Genomic DNA, 14948 nt, shown 5'->3' with positions numbered 1-14948 from the left:
AGATTTATTTGAGAGCTACATGGTGGAACTCGAGAGAAAGGTGACAGATTTTATCTTTTGTTTACATGTGTAATCTGAATCTTTCTAGGTATTATGTTTCATTTGTCTCTATATATATATAATAAACTCAAGAAACCTGCATAAAATTTTTTGAGTGCTTTGTGTGGATTGTACTTACTTAGTGATGCCAATTTTTCCTTCAACAGCCCTTAGCAATAAGGGGTAGTATGTGGGAAATGGGATTAAATGCTTAGTTGCTGTCGCTGCGTTCCACTTTAGCTTTTTTCATATTCTCCTCAAATTTGTATAGATTTTGTCTGATTATATATTGGGTGTAGGGAGAAGAATTATAAAATATTAGGTAGGAAAAACAGCTGTTTAGATTAAAATATAACAATACAGAGGTTAGGGTTTTGCAATCAAAGATGTCTAAAATTTTATTCCTTGTTATACTGTTTAGGAAAAGGAAAATGCTGCTGAGGAACACAGACGGAATTTAGCAGAATACAGGAAATTCTTGGAGTCATGTGATTATGTGAAGGTACATATTACTTAAAAATGTTTAACTCTGTTGTAAACTTGTAATTGTTTCTATCTTCTTCAACGTGTCCTAATTTAGTCAATTTTCTCTTTTTGGGTTTCATTTTAGGTTCACAGTCCATGGCGAAAAGTCCAAGATCGGTTAGAGGACGATGATAGATATTTACGGCTTGAAAAAATTGACCGCTTGCTTGTTTTCCAGGTACAGCTGTTATAGTTATAGTTATAGTTGGCATATATCATAGATCTGTGTGCTGAGATTGGCATTGGCAGGACTATATTCGTGAATTGGAAAAGGAAGAAGAGGAGCAAAAACGAGTACAGAAGGTAGACCCTTAAAATGTCATTTGTTGAATTGTTGTGTCTTGGCCCATATGTTTGCATGTGTATTTATTTATATGACTACATATAGGAGCGAGTTCGTCGTGGTGAAAGGAAAAATCGTGATGCATTCCGCAAGTTGTTGGAAGAACATGTTGCTGCTGGAATTCTTAATGCTAAAACTCAATGGAGAGAATACTGCTTGAAGGTAGTACATATTTTCATTGCTTGTGATGAAAAGCTGGAATGATATGGTAACAGAAATACTTTTCTTGTGTTCACATTTTCCCAGGTTAGGGATTTGCCTCAATATCAAGCTGTCGCATCAAACACATCTGGTTCCACTCCTAAGGATTTGTTTGAGGATGTAGTAGAAGATCTTGAAAATCAGGTTATCTAATTTCCATTTTGAGTCATTTCTTTTGAATATTTATTGTTTCTTATCCTGATCAAATGGAGCAAGACTTAATTCTGTATTTTATGTTTTTTTATTTTTTTCTGTTCAAATATTCTGAGTTTGATGTCAATAATTTTCTGAATTGAAATATATTTAAGAAAATACGATTTCTCATATATTTCCAGCTCCATTAATTTCTTTGATTGAATCTTCTCGGGTCATTTATGATTTGGGAATGGAATAAATTCTAGTATTGTGAGTGATCTGTTTAACTTACCGTATTTGTTAAAATTTTTGAAATGTTCACATCAACCTAAAGTATTAAATTTCCGTGTTGACAGTACCATGAAGACAAGACACTGGTAAAAGATATAATTAAGTCAGGCAAGGTATGGTCTAAGCATCAAATATATTTTTCTTTTGCTTTATCCATAGTTTTTATTTTGATGAACAACCTGCTTCTCTGTTTCATGTGTTGATCAAGTAGATCACTGTAGTGTCCACTTCGGTGTTTGAGGAATTCAAGGCTGCTATCTTGGAAGAAGGTAGTTGCGAAACAATATCAGAGATCAATTTGAAGGTAACGTATTGTGGTTGTAATTTCTGTTATTTTAGTTTCATTTCTTGCTCCAAAAATATAATAATTTAAGAGTAGTTAAATTAATGGAATTCAGAGATTAATAGTTACTCTCCCAATGTCTAAAGAGGGAATTTAATGAGGCAACACAATGCAAGAAATTGTGGGTATTATATTTTTTGATGTATAATATTTAGCTATTACATTGGAAATTACTTTCAGAAATCTTACATAAATTTAATACTCTCAGCAACATGGTGAAGAAACTTATTACATTAGTTTCAACTCTATGTTCGTTATGGATATTGTTCTATGAGGATTTGCTTGGATATTTATATTTGATATTTAAAAAGAGAAAAGAAAAAACACTATCTCAGAATAAAATGAAATGATTCCGTTGGCTAAGTAACTTACCTCGATTTGAAATTTCCCATTCACTGAATTGCTGTATGGGTCTCTCTGTGATTCTTTTGATCAACTTCAATAAACTTAGAGTCACATGTTCATGCTGGAGATTGTATTCCTTTGCAACATGGATTATCAGATTTTGATTCTTTCTCTCTTTTAAAGCTTATATTCGAAGACTTGTTAGAGAGAGCTAAAGAGAAAGAGGAGAAAGAAGCTAAGAAGCGCCAGCGCCTTGCTGATGACTTAACTAACCTGTTATATACATTCAAGGTAAACTAAGATTTTTCCAGTTATCTAATTCTTGTTTCTCATTATTTGGCTGGGTAAATTATTACTAGAAAGTGTCATCATCTAATTTTGTAGGATATTACTACATCTTCAACTTGGGAGGATTGCAAGCCACTTGTTGAGGAGACACAAGAGTACAGGTACATGTTGTTCTCTGTTTCAAGTTACTGAGTCGGTTGTGCCATGAATACTGTTGTTGTCCATCCTGGAAGTATTTGTTCTTGATGATTATGTCCTACACTTACTTATAGATCAATGGGGGATGAAAACTACAGTAGAGAAGTATTTGAGGAGTACATTACATACCTAAAGGAAAAAGCTAAAGAGAAGGAACGCAAGCGTGAAGAGGAAAAGGTGTGCAAATCTTATTTATCTGAGTTTTTGGTTTCATAACTTATTTGAATTGGTTGTGAGAAGATATGGCTTCATAATTTAGAAATATGTCTTCTTTATTAACTTATTTTAAGGGTCTAGGGTCAATACACCGCATTTTATTCTTACAAAAAAAAAATTATCTGCAGGCCAGAAAGGAGAAAGAGAGAGAAGAGAAAGAGAAACGGAAGGAGAAGGAAAAGGAAAAAAAAGAGAAGGATAGAGAACGCGAGAAAGAAAAGTCTAAAGATCGGCATAAGAAGGACGACACAGATAGTGAAAACCAAGATATTGAAGGCCATGGTTTCAAGGAAGAGAAGAAAAAAGACAAAGATAAGGAAAGGAAACACAGGAAGAGGCGACACAGCAGTGTAGAGGATGTGGATTCCGAGAGGGATGAAAAAGAAGAGTCTAAGAAATCACGAAAGCACGGCAGCGACCGAAAGAAATATCTCGAAAGGTCATTGATATTTCTGCATCATCTTGATTGTTAGATTTTACTTGTAACATTTTAGAATAAGCATGTGAAATGAATGCAACTATCTTCCAGCATGCAAACTCTCCAGAATCAGACAATGAAACCCGGCATAGAAGACACAAGAGGGAGCACCGTGATGGTTCCCGGAAAACCGGGGGCCATGAAGAACTTGAAGACGGGGAACTCGGTGATGATGCAGAGATTTAGACGCTAGGTTGCTAACCTTTTTGCAGTTATGAGATTCAGAACTTTGCCTGCATCCTTTCAAGACTTGGGTTGTCTAATATTAGTTTAGTTCTTTTAAACTCCCCTTTTCTTGGGGAACATTTATGTTTAGGATATTTGACTTAAAATGTAAAATAATTAGAATCTGTTGGTTCTCCTTGGATTTATCAATTAACAATAACATGTCCACTTTGTACGAAGTTTTTTGAGTACTTGTGTATTTGCAAGTCCAAATTTTAAAAAATCAACTTTAGTTCTACAACCTGAACAATGTGCGGATAATTTGACAATTATTTCCAAACGCAAGTAATAAGCAGATTATATCTGAATTAGTTTTCCAAATCAATTAAACTATAACTAAAATCATTGCTCCAAAGTAGGAGAGCTTTTTTTGTGTGTTTGATTTCTGCTCTAGGATTGGTCTGCCCAAGTTGCTATAAATTCTAATACAATTTCATTGTTAATACCTTCCAATATATGATCAGTGATCTCAACACTAATGGCTTTCACTTGTTCCTCCATGTTCCTCCATTCGTTTATTGAACTCAAGTAATCCATAGTCTTGAGGTTTGCACCTTGCCGACCGCATTCTTTTTTTCCCTCACAAATGGGTCCTTTGTAACATTGTTTTACCTTTTCTTGCTTAGTTGGAATGGCCACTATGGAAATATCTCTCTCACGGGCACATAGCAGTCTTCTAATCTTTTGAACTACCTTTTTGGACGTATTTGGCCGAATAAGAAACTCTGCTGATTGCTTATTGGTATTGGTACAATTCTCTTTCTTCACTGACTCTCCAAGTAAATTCCATATGGCAGCTACTGTTTCATCAGCACATCATACTCATGAGTTCATATACAATGATAAGTCATGTTATTTTAACATAGTGTTTTAGATTAAATGTCACTTTTAGTTATGTAAACGTCAAAATAACATATTGGTTTCATCAACAGTATAAATCCATCAATTTTGTTGAATGATACATTAGCATGCAATGCGATTTATTAACAAAATAGTACCGATTTGTGAGAGACTAAAATATCTTACAAAACATAATTTTAAGAGCAACTCCAATAAGATATTTTTTTAGTATCAATTTTGATTTTTATAGTAACTGAACTGATTTGAAATTGAAACTTACATTTGATATAATCTTTGAAATACCGTATTATTTTAAAAAATGATTAGTAAAATACTGTCATATATATATCTATTAAATCTATTAAATGAACATTGTAACTTTGTTATGTAACGTCGTTAAATTGAAATGAAACCAAGCATTAGAGTGATGAATTTCAATTTTCACATGGAGTTTCAAATCAATTTTTATGATATATGGTCTCACAAATGTTTATGTGGTATTATGCGGGATCCAAAATAAAATAAAATTAAAACTAAGCATTGGAGATGCTCTAAGGACTAATTGATATTTTTGAAATTTTCAGATGTAAAATGTGCATTAATTGTAATTTTATGGACCAAATTATACACTTACTCCTTAATAATCATATTCAACTTGCATAATGAAATTCATACTTATTTAAGCTATTGTTCACGGATTTCAATGACTGTCTAAAACACAATGTGAAATTGTGAATATAACTTTTCTATTAAAGAACATGACTCAATATTTTTACTATTTCCGTTTTTTTCTTCTTTGGGAATATACACGTAAAGAAAGAAATATTTGAACATGGGATATTATACTGAAATCCACGGTGAAAAAACCGCAACTAGTAATATCTTAATCAATAAATTGGAAACAAAATATTTAGGGTTAAATATTATATAAAGACAATAATAATATAGATTTGATGCAATAAAAGTAAAAGCTGTGTTTGTATATGATAATGGCAAAGATATTTACCATGTGGAATTCTGTATACAGGTATCTTTCCCATTGAAACAAGGCTACTCTCTATGCGTTTCTGGTGCTGCCTTCCAATGTTTATAACAGCAAAAGAAAATAATATATAAATTTAAAAATTAAAAATAAAGATAGATTGAGTTTAAATGTTACATATGAAACCTTAGAAAGACACCAAAAAAAAATATGAAACCTTAGAACATTGTCATCCAATTAAATTTCTAAATTTATCAACCATATTATGTTATGTGTACACCAAAATTAGCAATTAGTATAACATATATATTAAAATATAAAATGCATATTGAAAATAAATTAATCAGTACATTATTTATACATACACAAATACTATACAAATACATAGTAGTTGAATTTTAGTGTGCACATAGTATTTTTGTGAATTTATATAACTATTAAAATAAGAGATAGTTAAGGTTAAGGCAAATATTTTTGTTGACGTGATAAATTGGTGATACATTATTATCTATATTAAACTTTTTTACATTGATGCATTCAAATTAAACACTTTAAAAGATTTGTAGTTAAAAAACATATTTAAGGATTAGATATATACCTCTGAAAAGTTTCTGAAGAAAACAAATTGTGATCTTCATTATTATTTGGCCATAAGGAATTTCCTTTCTTTCCATATGGTAGAAGAACTTTGTAAAAAGGAAGCATAGCCTTTTTTCTCTTTCTTGATTTCTCATCATTAGAACTCTTATTTCCATCAGAATCTCCATTGAATCTTTTCCACCATTTTGAAGAGTGTTGTCTCTCAAGAAGGTAAACCTCTAATATGAAAGGTTCTTGTTGCTCAGTGAGAAAATCTCTAATCCTTTTTTGTGGTTTGGTTGTTGATGAAGCCATAGAAGGAGGCTAAAGTTTGAAGGGTAAGTAAGTAATAATAAAAGATGTTGCAATTAGCATATCTGAAAGTTGAGGACAGACACTATATAGTCACAATAATATATGGAATGTTTTGGAAGTTAATGAAGTCACAAGCAATGATACCATACAATGTAATTAGGTACAAACGATATTAATTATAAGAGTAATCACAAATTGTCCTTCAAATTTTTTTTCCTTTTTTCCCCAGATAGAATTAGCTTCTTAGAATTTGAAAATAAGGATAGAGATTCAAATTTTTATTGGTTAGAAATTCATTTTGACAATTGCTAATACGTTCCCAAAAAAATAAGTACATTTATAGATTTGTTTAATTAACAAGGGCATCACTCTTTATTTAGTAAAAAATGTTTAAGAATAATCCATCTAATTTTTCACAATTTCAAAAAGGTCAAACATAGTATACTTTTTGTGTTAAATTTTATATGAAAGAATTAATTTGTCAACTTTTTACATTATCAAGGATGAATTTGTCATTTTAATATCCAAAACACAACTCTATCCTCCATGCTTTTTTATGAGAAAAGGATAAATGGATCATTGACCTTTTGATCCGCAGACATTTAAATTTTCGAGAATTTAAAAATACATTTAAGTCCCTGGCCTTTTCAAAACTTGGACGTATCAATCTTTCATGTTCACTTGGGTCTGTCAGACTCAACAAAAAAATTAAACGTGACTTCCGTTGTACTAATCTGGTTGATACGGATGCACACTTGAGAGAATTTTTAAAAGAGAAAAGCTCTGCATACAAGCCATTAGGGCTTGTATGCTTTACAAGTTCATTAAAAAATAAACCCAAAAAACGCGCTGCTACACATACGTCCAATACACGTGCTATATAAAGATCTCGCGTATATATAGCTACCAAATTTAAAAGATTTGTTTCCTTCCTCCTTCTCCTTATTTTCAGATTTGCTCATTCTTCTTCTTGCGCATCTTCCCTCCTTCTTCTCGATCGTTCTTTTCCCCTCCTTTCTCACTAGTATGTTCTTTGTCATTTACGTTAGTTCCTCTCTCTGCAACTCCAGCTTCGTTTTCTATTCGATTTCTGAAATCAAAGTTTGAATTCGTTTTTGAAGATTATGGATGATTCAAATTCAGATTGTCAGCTGAATCAGGGAGAAGTGGATTATGAGTTTGAATCTAACGAAGTTCCTGAGGTTTGATTTTACATATGATTACTCTGAATTTTGTTGCAGTCATTTGAATAGCATTGTGTAGCTGAATAATTCGTGAACATCAGACTGTGAAAATAACACGTTAACATGAATCTGTATTAGTTTTGATTAATTATCTGAAATTTATAGCAGACGCTCGGGTGTAGATCAGAACTTTTTTGGGTGTATTTTTGTGGGAAATATGGGTGTATTTACAGTATACTGCTTTTTCTATTATTTTAGCTGAGTTGTTGTCGTTCGGGTGTATTATATCAGATATGATTGGGTGTGTTTTTAGTTTTTGTCATGGTGTATTCTGCAGCCTGTGTATTTACAGTTTATGGATTTTATTGTCATTTTAGTTGAGTTGTTGCCGTTCGGGTGTATTATATTAGCAATAATTGGGTGTATTTATAGTTTTTGACATGGTGTATTCTGCAGCCTCTCTCTGTTGTTGATGACCAGTTTGTTCCGAAGGTTGGAATGACCTTTACCACCCTTGAAGATGCTGGAAAATTTTTTAGGAACTATGCCAAGGCTGCAGGTTTCTCTACAAGAGTTCGGAGCACAAATAGGAAGGGAAACGAGATTAAGAATCAATTGATTACATGTAGCAGAGAGGAAAAATAGAAATCTAAAATATCTCCGACCGAGAAGACCAATCCGATAGCCGGTTTAAACTGTCCTGCAAGAATTTATATACACACATTGAAGGATGTCGGTGCTTGGATCATTTCAAAGGTTGTGCTGGATCATTCACACCCCTGCAAATGCCACAAAGAAGAAGAAAACAAAAGTTTTAAGCGAGGTAAAAGTAATGTTCTTTAAATTTGTGGTGATTGAGTTTATTTTTTCGTTAATAGTTTAGCTAATATGTGAGTTTCTTATATTCAGATAAATTTGTTTGATGCTGCATCAGTGGTGCATTCAAATTCCAGCCAATATCAAGGACATGTTATGAATTATCAGTTCAGGGTACCAGCAGCAGGGGATAACTCTTTGGGTGTATAGTTACAGAATATGGGTGTAAAAGCACTGTTCTTTTGGGTGTATTTCTATGAATTTTCTTTCGATTCACATTTTACATATAGATACATATATATAATATTAGGGTTTAGGGTTTTAGGGTTTACAGGTTAGGGGTAAGGGTTTAGGTTTTAAGTGTTTAGGGTTCAGGGTTTTAGGCTCAAAACATCAGGGGGGATAGATTTCAGAGTGTATATTCAACTTTCTTTGGGTGTAAAAAATTGCAGGTTATGAGTGTATATTTAATTTGATGTTTTTCTTCATATTATAGTACATGTAATTCATACGTTTTGAATACAGCACAGACAGTTTGGGTGTATATTTAAGCAATCTTGGGTGTATATTAAACTTCCATTGGGTGTAAAAGTTTATAATTTATGTTTAGATCTGCCTTGATGTTTTCCTTCATATTTTACCACCTGTAATACAGAGTTTTTGAATACAACACAGACAGTTTAACAGCACAGACAGTTTAACTATGGAAAAAATTTCATTTAATAGAAGTTGTTTATAAATGGCAAATTTTTACAGCATTTGTTCAATTTACAAACTAGCTAGCAGTTGGATTACTCAGTTTCTATATCAGTAGAATTTATCTGACAAAATGGACTCAATAATACTGATGATGGTTTCGACAGTCTTATTGCGTTACTTGCTCTAATTGCTTGATCTCTCTCTTTATTCAATTCACTGAATAGTATCCGCGAGGCATATTCTACTCTATAGTGGTCCACCTCCTCCTACTATATTTGTTCTTACATTTCTTCCAGGTTGGTTTCTCGCTGCCTTTTTTTCTGAAATGAAAAATACACCCAAAGATATCAGTAAGATACACCCATATATATGAGTCAGATACACCCATTAATAATAGTAAGATACACCTATTGATAACAGTGAGATACATCCATATATATATCAGTCAGATATCACTCAAACATGCATCAATATACAATGTCAAGCAACATTACAAGGTCAAGCAATATACACCCATGGACAAGCAAATATAAGCAACTGCTGACTATTACAGTATATCAGTTTAGAAATATACACCCAACAACTTATGCCATATACACCCAACAAATTACCTAATATACACCTACCAAACTATGGAATATACCCCCAAAAATTAGTTACCAGAAGAAGTAGAACAACAAGAACAGTAACACCTAGAAGAACTAAGAAGAACAGTGTAACATAGAACGAAGAATAACAGTAAAACCTAGAACAAGTAGAACATCATAAACTATAAAATGAGACGTAGAGCAAGAAGAACAGTAAAACGTAAAACAACGTAGAAGAACAGTAAAACCTAGTTCTTCAATTTCGAAATGTGAAAAATATACAGGAATGGTAATGTAACGTACCTTGAGTATTATAGCTTTGTTTTTTTTGGAGATTCTTGATCGAGAGTTCTATGTTGTGTTGATGGAATTTTCGAATCTTAGCGACGAGTTGTATATTTTCAGTATCGAATGATGCTCGAAAATGGAACGTTTGCTTTTTCTCTGAATGGCTTTGAGAAGTGGAAGAAGTGGAAGAGTCTGCCATTAAGGGGCGGTTTACGCGAATCGTAACCGTTTGAGTCGAGCGCGTGAATATTACGCTCCATTCAATATAATTCAGTGCGCGTGTGGAATGTTTATGGGCTGGGGGCTTGTAACACTTGTAAGGCCTTTTTACTTGTATGTGTAGCAGGCCCGTTTTTAAAATTGGATAAATTAGATTCATGTATTGATATGTCCAGATTTTGAAGATTTCAGGGACTTAAATATATTTTTAAATTCTTAGGGATTTAGATGAGGCTAAAAAGTCAAGGATCGATTTATCCTTTTCTATTTTTTTTCAAAGTTAGGAGTGAAATTCGAATCTGCAATCTCTAGATAAATATGTGGAGACTATACCATTTGAATTATAAGTCGTTGGCCTATCCTCCATGTTTAGCTGAGAACAAAATAATCGATTTACTCATCATAAAATTTAAATTAAATTTTTTCTTTTTAGAATTGTGCATTAGTGATCAACACACATTTAGTAATTGTTATGGTGGTTTAACCGAAATGTCCCGGCCAAAAGTTAAAAAATATGGAATACATAATAAAAGTGATGTAATATTGATGTGTGTCTTTCTAGAGATTTTTTGGATGCATGTATGTCTGATGTTAATGTAGCAGTCATTTTTTTTAGGTTAAAAACTTTCTCCAGCCTATGATATTCAATTACCCTTATTAGTTCATATGGATTTCACTGCATGTATCGTCCATTCAAGAATGATTAATTCCAATGATCAAGAGAATCTTGGTTTCAAAATTTCAGTCCATACAAAGAGAACAATTATTCAGAGTAGCATCATATAGGACAGAAAGCTAAGAAAGAATATAAAATGCATGCATGGTAGTTATATATTAAGAATATTTTAAAATGAGGTGTCACTTTGGTCTTTTTTATACAAACATGTATGTTGAAACTTTATTTTCACTCATGTTACTTTCAACAATCATCACGGACAGACAACAAAACATTTACACTATTTCAGTAATTTATACAATGTTGATATTTGCAATTTTGCATAGGATTCAAATCTTGTTAAAATTATTTTTAAAAAAATTAATTCAATTCTCTATTATTTACCCAAATAAATAGAGTTTCTTTACTTTTTATTGATTTCAATGGTAAAGATGTGACTTGTCAAGTTAGCAAGAAATATATAAATTTAATATCTAGTCATTTTTTTTAGGTTGGTCTAGTGGTTAGCTCACTAATCGATTTAAACACATGTTGGGGGTTCGAATCCTACTTTATATATAAAGCGACCTATTGGCCACCGGCAAACTCTTAAATGGAACTCAAACGATTCTAGTTTTTCAGAATCCGAAGTATTATATGACTAAGTTTGAAAATTAAAGAAAAATTCTAAAGAAATTTAGTACAACTAATGGTCATGTCATGGGGGTTCGACTATATTTTTATGTTGGTTGCCGAAGACCTAACACAACCCTTATCCTTTATCCGGACTTGGGATCGGCTATGTACCACAACTAATGATCACCTAAATAAATTTGATAAGTTTGGTTAGTATTTATTTGACATTGTAATTAAAATTAAAATGCACATTTGAGAAGATTTATAGGTCGTATTATACTATGTTTATAAGAATTTAAGAATCAAAGTATACCGAAGCCTAAGTTAGAGAAAACATAAAGAAGTTTCCCCTTTACTATATTCTGTTAACTATGAAAATTGAATTAATATAATTTTTTTAAAAGATTAGAATTTTTTAACTTTATGTCTAATGGATATAATTGAGGAGAGAGATGGAGGATATTGTCTATCCACACTTGTTTTGGTTATTCAATATTTATTTATTTTCAGTAAGGTTTGGGGTTCAACTTTTGTCAATAATTGAAAATAATAGATTAGCTAACACTAAAAGGATCTTATACTAATAGTTGATAGGGATTTTTTTAATTAGTGATTTTGTTCAAAAAGAAAATCAACACATCCATTTTAGTGTAAATTGAAAGGATAAACTCATTTAAAGTAAGTTATTCTTAAAAAGATGAGAAACTGAAAAATATTCACTCTAAGATCTTTAAAGTGTATTATGTGCTAAACCTCCAAAATAAATAAAGTTAGATACCTCTAATTTCTCAATGTAAATACAAGTGCACTTTCTTTTAAGCTTTCTACTTATGTTGAAAACTACTTATTAGTTCAAATTTCAGAATCATTATTTCCATTTTAGCGAAATTCTTAAAAAGGTATCAGTAAATGGCAAAAATGCAATGCAAACGACAATTCTATTTTCAGATGAGGTGTGGGTAAGAAAACTGGAAAATGAAATAGTACTCACTCCTCAATTAATGTAATTATTAGGCTATATATATTGGTTTTAGTTCTTGTTTAAAGAAACATCTAAGGAGTACCAATCTATTTGGTTTTTATCAAAAGTGGTACTTTTGGCTTAGTAATCTCAATTGAAAAGATAGTAGCACCCACTAATTTTGTATTGTCTGCCTTCAAATCTAAATCCAATCTTAGTCCTTTTTTAAATAATAAAAAAAAGTATCTATATTAATCAAAGCTTAGTTATTATACTTTATAATTGCTTTGATGTGTCGCTATCAACCGTATATGATTCAATGAGGACCATGCACAAATATGTCCTAAGGTTATAAAACATTTATTGTGGGGTTTGTTAAGTGCTAAAACATTATTATCTAAAAATTATACGGAAACATAATTTAATTTCTTTTAATCATGTGAATAACTCGTGAGATTAGGACTTGATAGATAACAAGGCATACCCACCAAGATTGGGTCATCAATGGACTATATCATTTTACAAGCCACATATTTTAACTTATATTTTTCAATGAATGTTTTGTCTTCATAAATTAAATTGTCCTATTGTCTTTTTTCTTTCGTCAGGATATACAGAAAACGGATTTTGCGGAAGCTGTTTATTTTATGTAAAATGATATATCCTCCTATTGTCATAATTACTAAAAGACCTTTTACAATTAAAAAAACATTAAATATATAAATATTTTCAATTTAATACTATTGATGATCAACTATGTTTGGTTTATCATAAAAAATTAAAAACTATGAGTGCATAACTTTATCTATTTTAATTTAATCATTTCATTCTATTTGGGCTGCGAAAGGTTTAACCTCCAACTAAAAAAAACAAAACAAAAAAAAAAATTCCCTATACTTGGGGGTTCACAACTAAATTGTTTTTACTTTCGAATGAATTGTTGGATGACAGAATTGACCTATGTCATAAAATTTCATAGCTTTTTTATAAATAGGTAATCCCCCTTATATGAATGAAATGTATCGACAGTGATTTAATTCCATTATGATCATCTAAAGCTATAAACTTCATGGAAATATACAGCACCAATGTAAAATAATACTAAAATCTACAACGGTAGTTTATTGTACATGATTCACCAAGTTTACGATTGTCCTTCCGCTACAAGTATTAACTATTAAATAAGTCACAGACCACGTTGAAATGGAATAAAAAGATTAAGAGAAGGGTGAGAAGGAAGTATAGGATCCAATGCCGGTAACCACTTTAGACTTTAGAGGCCAAACCATGAACAAAATATTAATAAACAAAAAAATCATCCGACAAAACTTTAATAATATGAAAATATCTGTCATGCTGGTGAGATACTCAAAATCTTGATCATAATTTCACAGAATTTTTAATTTCAAATAAAAAAAAAAGTCTCTTAAAACACACGGTAAGATTTTCCCATGGTACTCTTCAGATACAAGCACCTAACCTGAAATAAGTAAAATAAATATTGCACGTTACATGATTTGGCTAGATGAAAGAATTTAAATATACCCATGGATTAAAAATAACAATACAGGGAATAAACACTAATCAACAATCATGCAAACTAAGTCAATATTAAAAGGGGTAAAGTCATGAACATGTCGACATAGCCATTTAACCAGACGAGATAGATGAAGAATGCAATAGCAATGCATCAAACATCGGAGGACGGAGGAATACTTACGTTCTGCCAGTTCTTTTTCAACAGGGAAACAAGGAAGTTAACACTCAGTTGTACATTTTGAAAGATTTGCTTTTCTTCCATACTAACATTGCCAACGGCTACTCCCATGCAGAGCACCTTCTTAAGCTGAAACTTGACCATAGCCTTTGTCTCGTTAACTTTTGACTCGAGAGATTCTTGGTGGGTAACAAGTGTGGGAAACTTTCCTGCAAAGTCAGGAGGAATTTCAAAAGCAGCAAAAGGTGAAAACTGAAATTCAAAAGATACGCGCAACATATAAGGTCTACCAAACAAAAGGAACACTACATTCAGTAGACAATTAAAAGAACTATAAACAGGAAGACTACAATGTCACACATGAATAAAATTATCTAAATCATAATAATTTAACAAGTTTCTGGAAAAGCACAAAAGTTTAAAATCCAAAAGATACATGCCTGCCTTGTTGAGACCAGGACCCAAGAGACGAGGAATCTGCTTAATGACTGCTTCAGAAGCCAAGAAAGCATGATATTTCTTGGCAAGTTTCTTCACCAATTTCTTATTTTTGTTAAGCTTTTTCAATGCTTCAACATCCATCCAATCCAATCCTATTTTCTCAGCCTGCAAATTATAAGTTCAATCAACATAACAAACATGGCAACCATTACACACAACAATCACACAAGCAGCACTGAAACACAACCATAATATCACTTCCATCAAATCATAAAATGTCATTGCTCTCTTCAAGTGCAGCCAATGTGTCATTTCAAGATACTCCATTCATACAACAAAATGGAAAGCACAGCATTTGCAAAGTCATTCAAATCAAGCATCTCATTTACACACTTCAAATAC

The 14948-nt window shown here is 31.8% G+C and overlaps 3 protein-coding genes across 6 annotated transcripts in view; 1 reads left to right on the top strand and 2 right to left on the bottom strand.

The window, feature by feature from the left end:
* Nucleotides 1-3806, top strand: part of LOC107474237 (pre-mRNA-processing protein 40A) — a gene marked incomplete in the record, with an annotated part of 9364 nt that extends 5558 nt beyond the window's left edge. The window contains 13 exon segments of the mRNA XM_021135289.2: nucleotides 1-40; nucleotides 461-541; nucleotides 650-742; nucleotides 814-867; nucleotides 953-1069; nucleotides 1154-1252; nucleotides 1600-1647; nucleotides 1746-1838; nucleotides 2406-2513; nucleotides 2607-2671; nucleotides 2783-2885; nucleotides 3053-3363; nucleotides 3454-3806. Of these exon segments, the coding sequence (XP_020990948.1) occupies nucleotides 1-40; nucleotides 461-541; nucleotides 650-742; nucleotides 814-867; nucleotides 953-1069; nucleotides 1154-1252; nucleotides 1600-1647; nucleotides 1746-1838; nucleotides 2406-2513; nucleotides 2607-2671; nucleotides 2783-2885; nucleotides 3053-3363; nucleotides 3454-3595 (1354 nt within the window).
* Nucleotides 3807-3877: 71 nt separating this feature from the next.
* On the bottom strand, nucleotides 3878-6457 carry LOC107474231 (uncharacterized). 2 transcript variants are annotated; one of them, XM_016093831.3, is made up of 3 exons: nucleotides 6048-6457; nucleotides 5474-5544; nucleotides 3878-4424 (listed from the first exon to the last, which is right to left on the bottom strand). In XM_016093831.3, the coding sequence occupies exons 1-3, from the start codon at nucleotides 6341-6343 to the stop codon at nucleotides 4018-4020; spliced, it is 774 nt and encodes a 257-aa protein (XP_015949317.1). In that variant the 5' UTR covers nucleotides 6344-6457; the 3' UTR covers nucleotides 3878-4017. The 2 variants fall into 2 exon arrangements, with proteins under 2 accessions (XP_015949317.1, XP_015949316.1); XM_016093830.3 differs by having other exon boundaries at nucleotides 3878-4427; nucleotides 6048-6454.
* Nucleotides 6458-13630: 7173 nt separating this feature from the next.
* LOC107474233 (60S ribosomal protein L10a) overlaps nucleotides 13631-14948 on the bottom strand; it is a 28856-nt gene continuing 27538 nt past the window's right edge. The window contains exons 4-6 of one of the 3 annotated variants that reach the window (XM_052257305.1): nucleotides 14546-14711; nucleotides 14109-14314; nucleotides 13631-13868 (exon numbers count right to left, since the gene is read on the bottom strand). In XM_052257305.1, coding sequence (XP_052113265.1) covers nucleotides 13815-13868; nucleotides 14109-14314; nucleotides 14546-14711 — 426 coding nt within the window. In that variant the 3' untranslated portion in view covers nucleotides 13631-13814. The remainder of the gene's footprint in view (nucleotides 13869-14108; nucleotides 14315-14545; nucleotides 14712-14948) is intronic. The other 2 variants (XM_052257307.1, XM_052257306.1) reach the window with 2 other exon arrangements.

Source organism: Arachis duranensis, chromosome 2 (assembly GCF_000817695.3).
Source record: "Arachis duranensis cultivar V14167 chromosome 2, aradu.V14167.gnm2.J7QH, whole genome shotgun sequence".
NCBI classification, from domain to species: domain Eukaryota; kingdom Viridiplantae; phylum Streptophyta; class Magnoliopsida; order Fabales; family Fabaceae; genus Arachis; species Arachis duranensis.
This window is presented reverse-complemented; position numbering and strand designations above follow the sequence as displayed.

Excerpts from the sequence above, each read along its gene's own strand:
- LOC107474231 (XM_016093830.3), bottom strand. The coding sequence starts at position 6,343 with ATGGCTTCATCAACAACCAAACCACAAAAAAGGATTAGAGATTTTCTC. Across the intron at positions 5,545-6,047 it reads TCTTCAGAAACTTTTCAGAG|GCAGCACCAGAAACGCATAG; the intron begins GTATATATCTAA and ends AAACATTGGAAG. Across the intron at positions 4,428-5,473 it reads TGTATACAGAATTCCACATG|TAGCTGCCATATGGAATTTA; the intron begins GTAAATATCTTT and ends CTGATGAAACAG.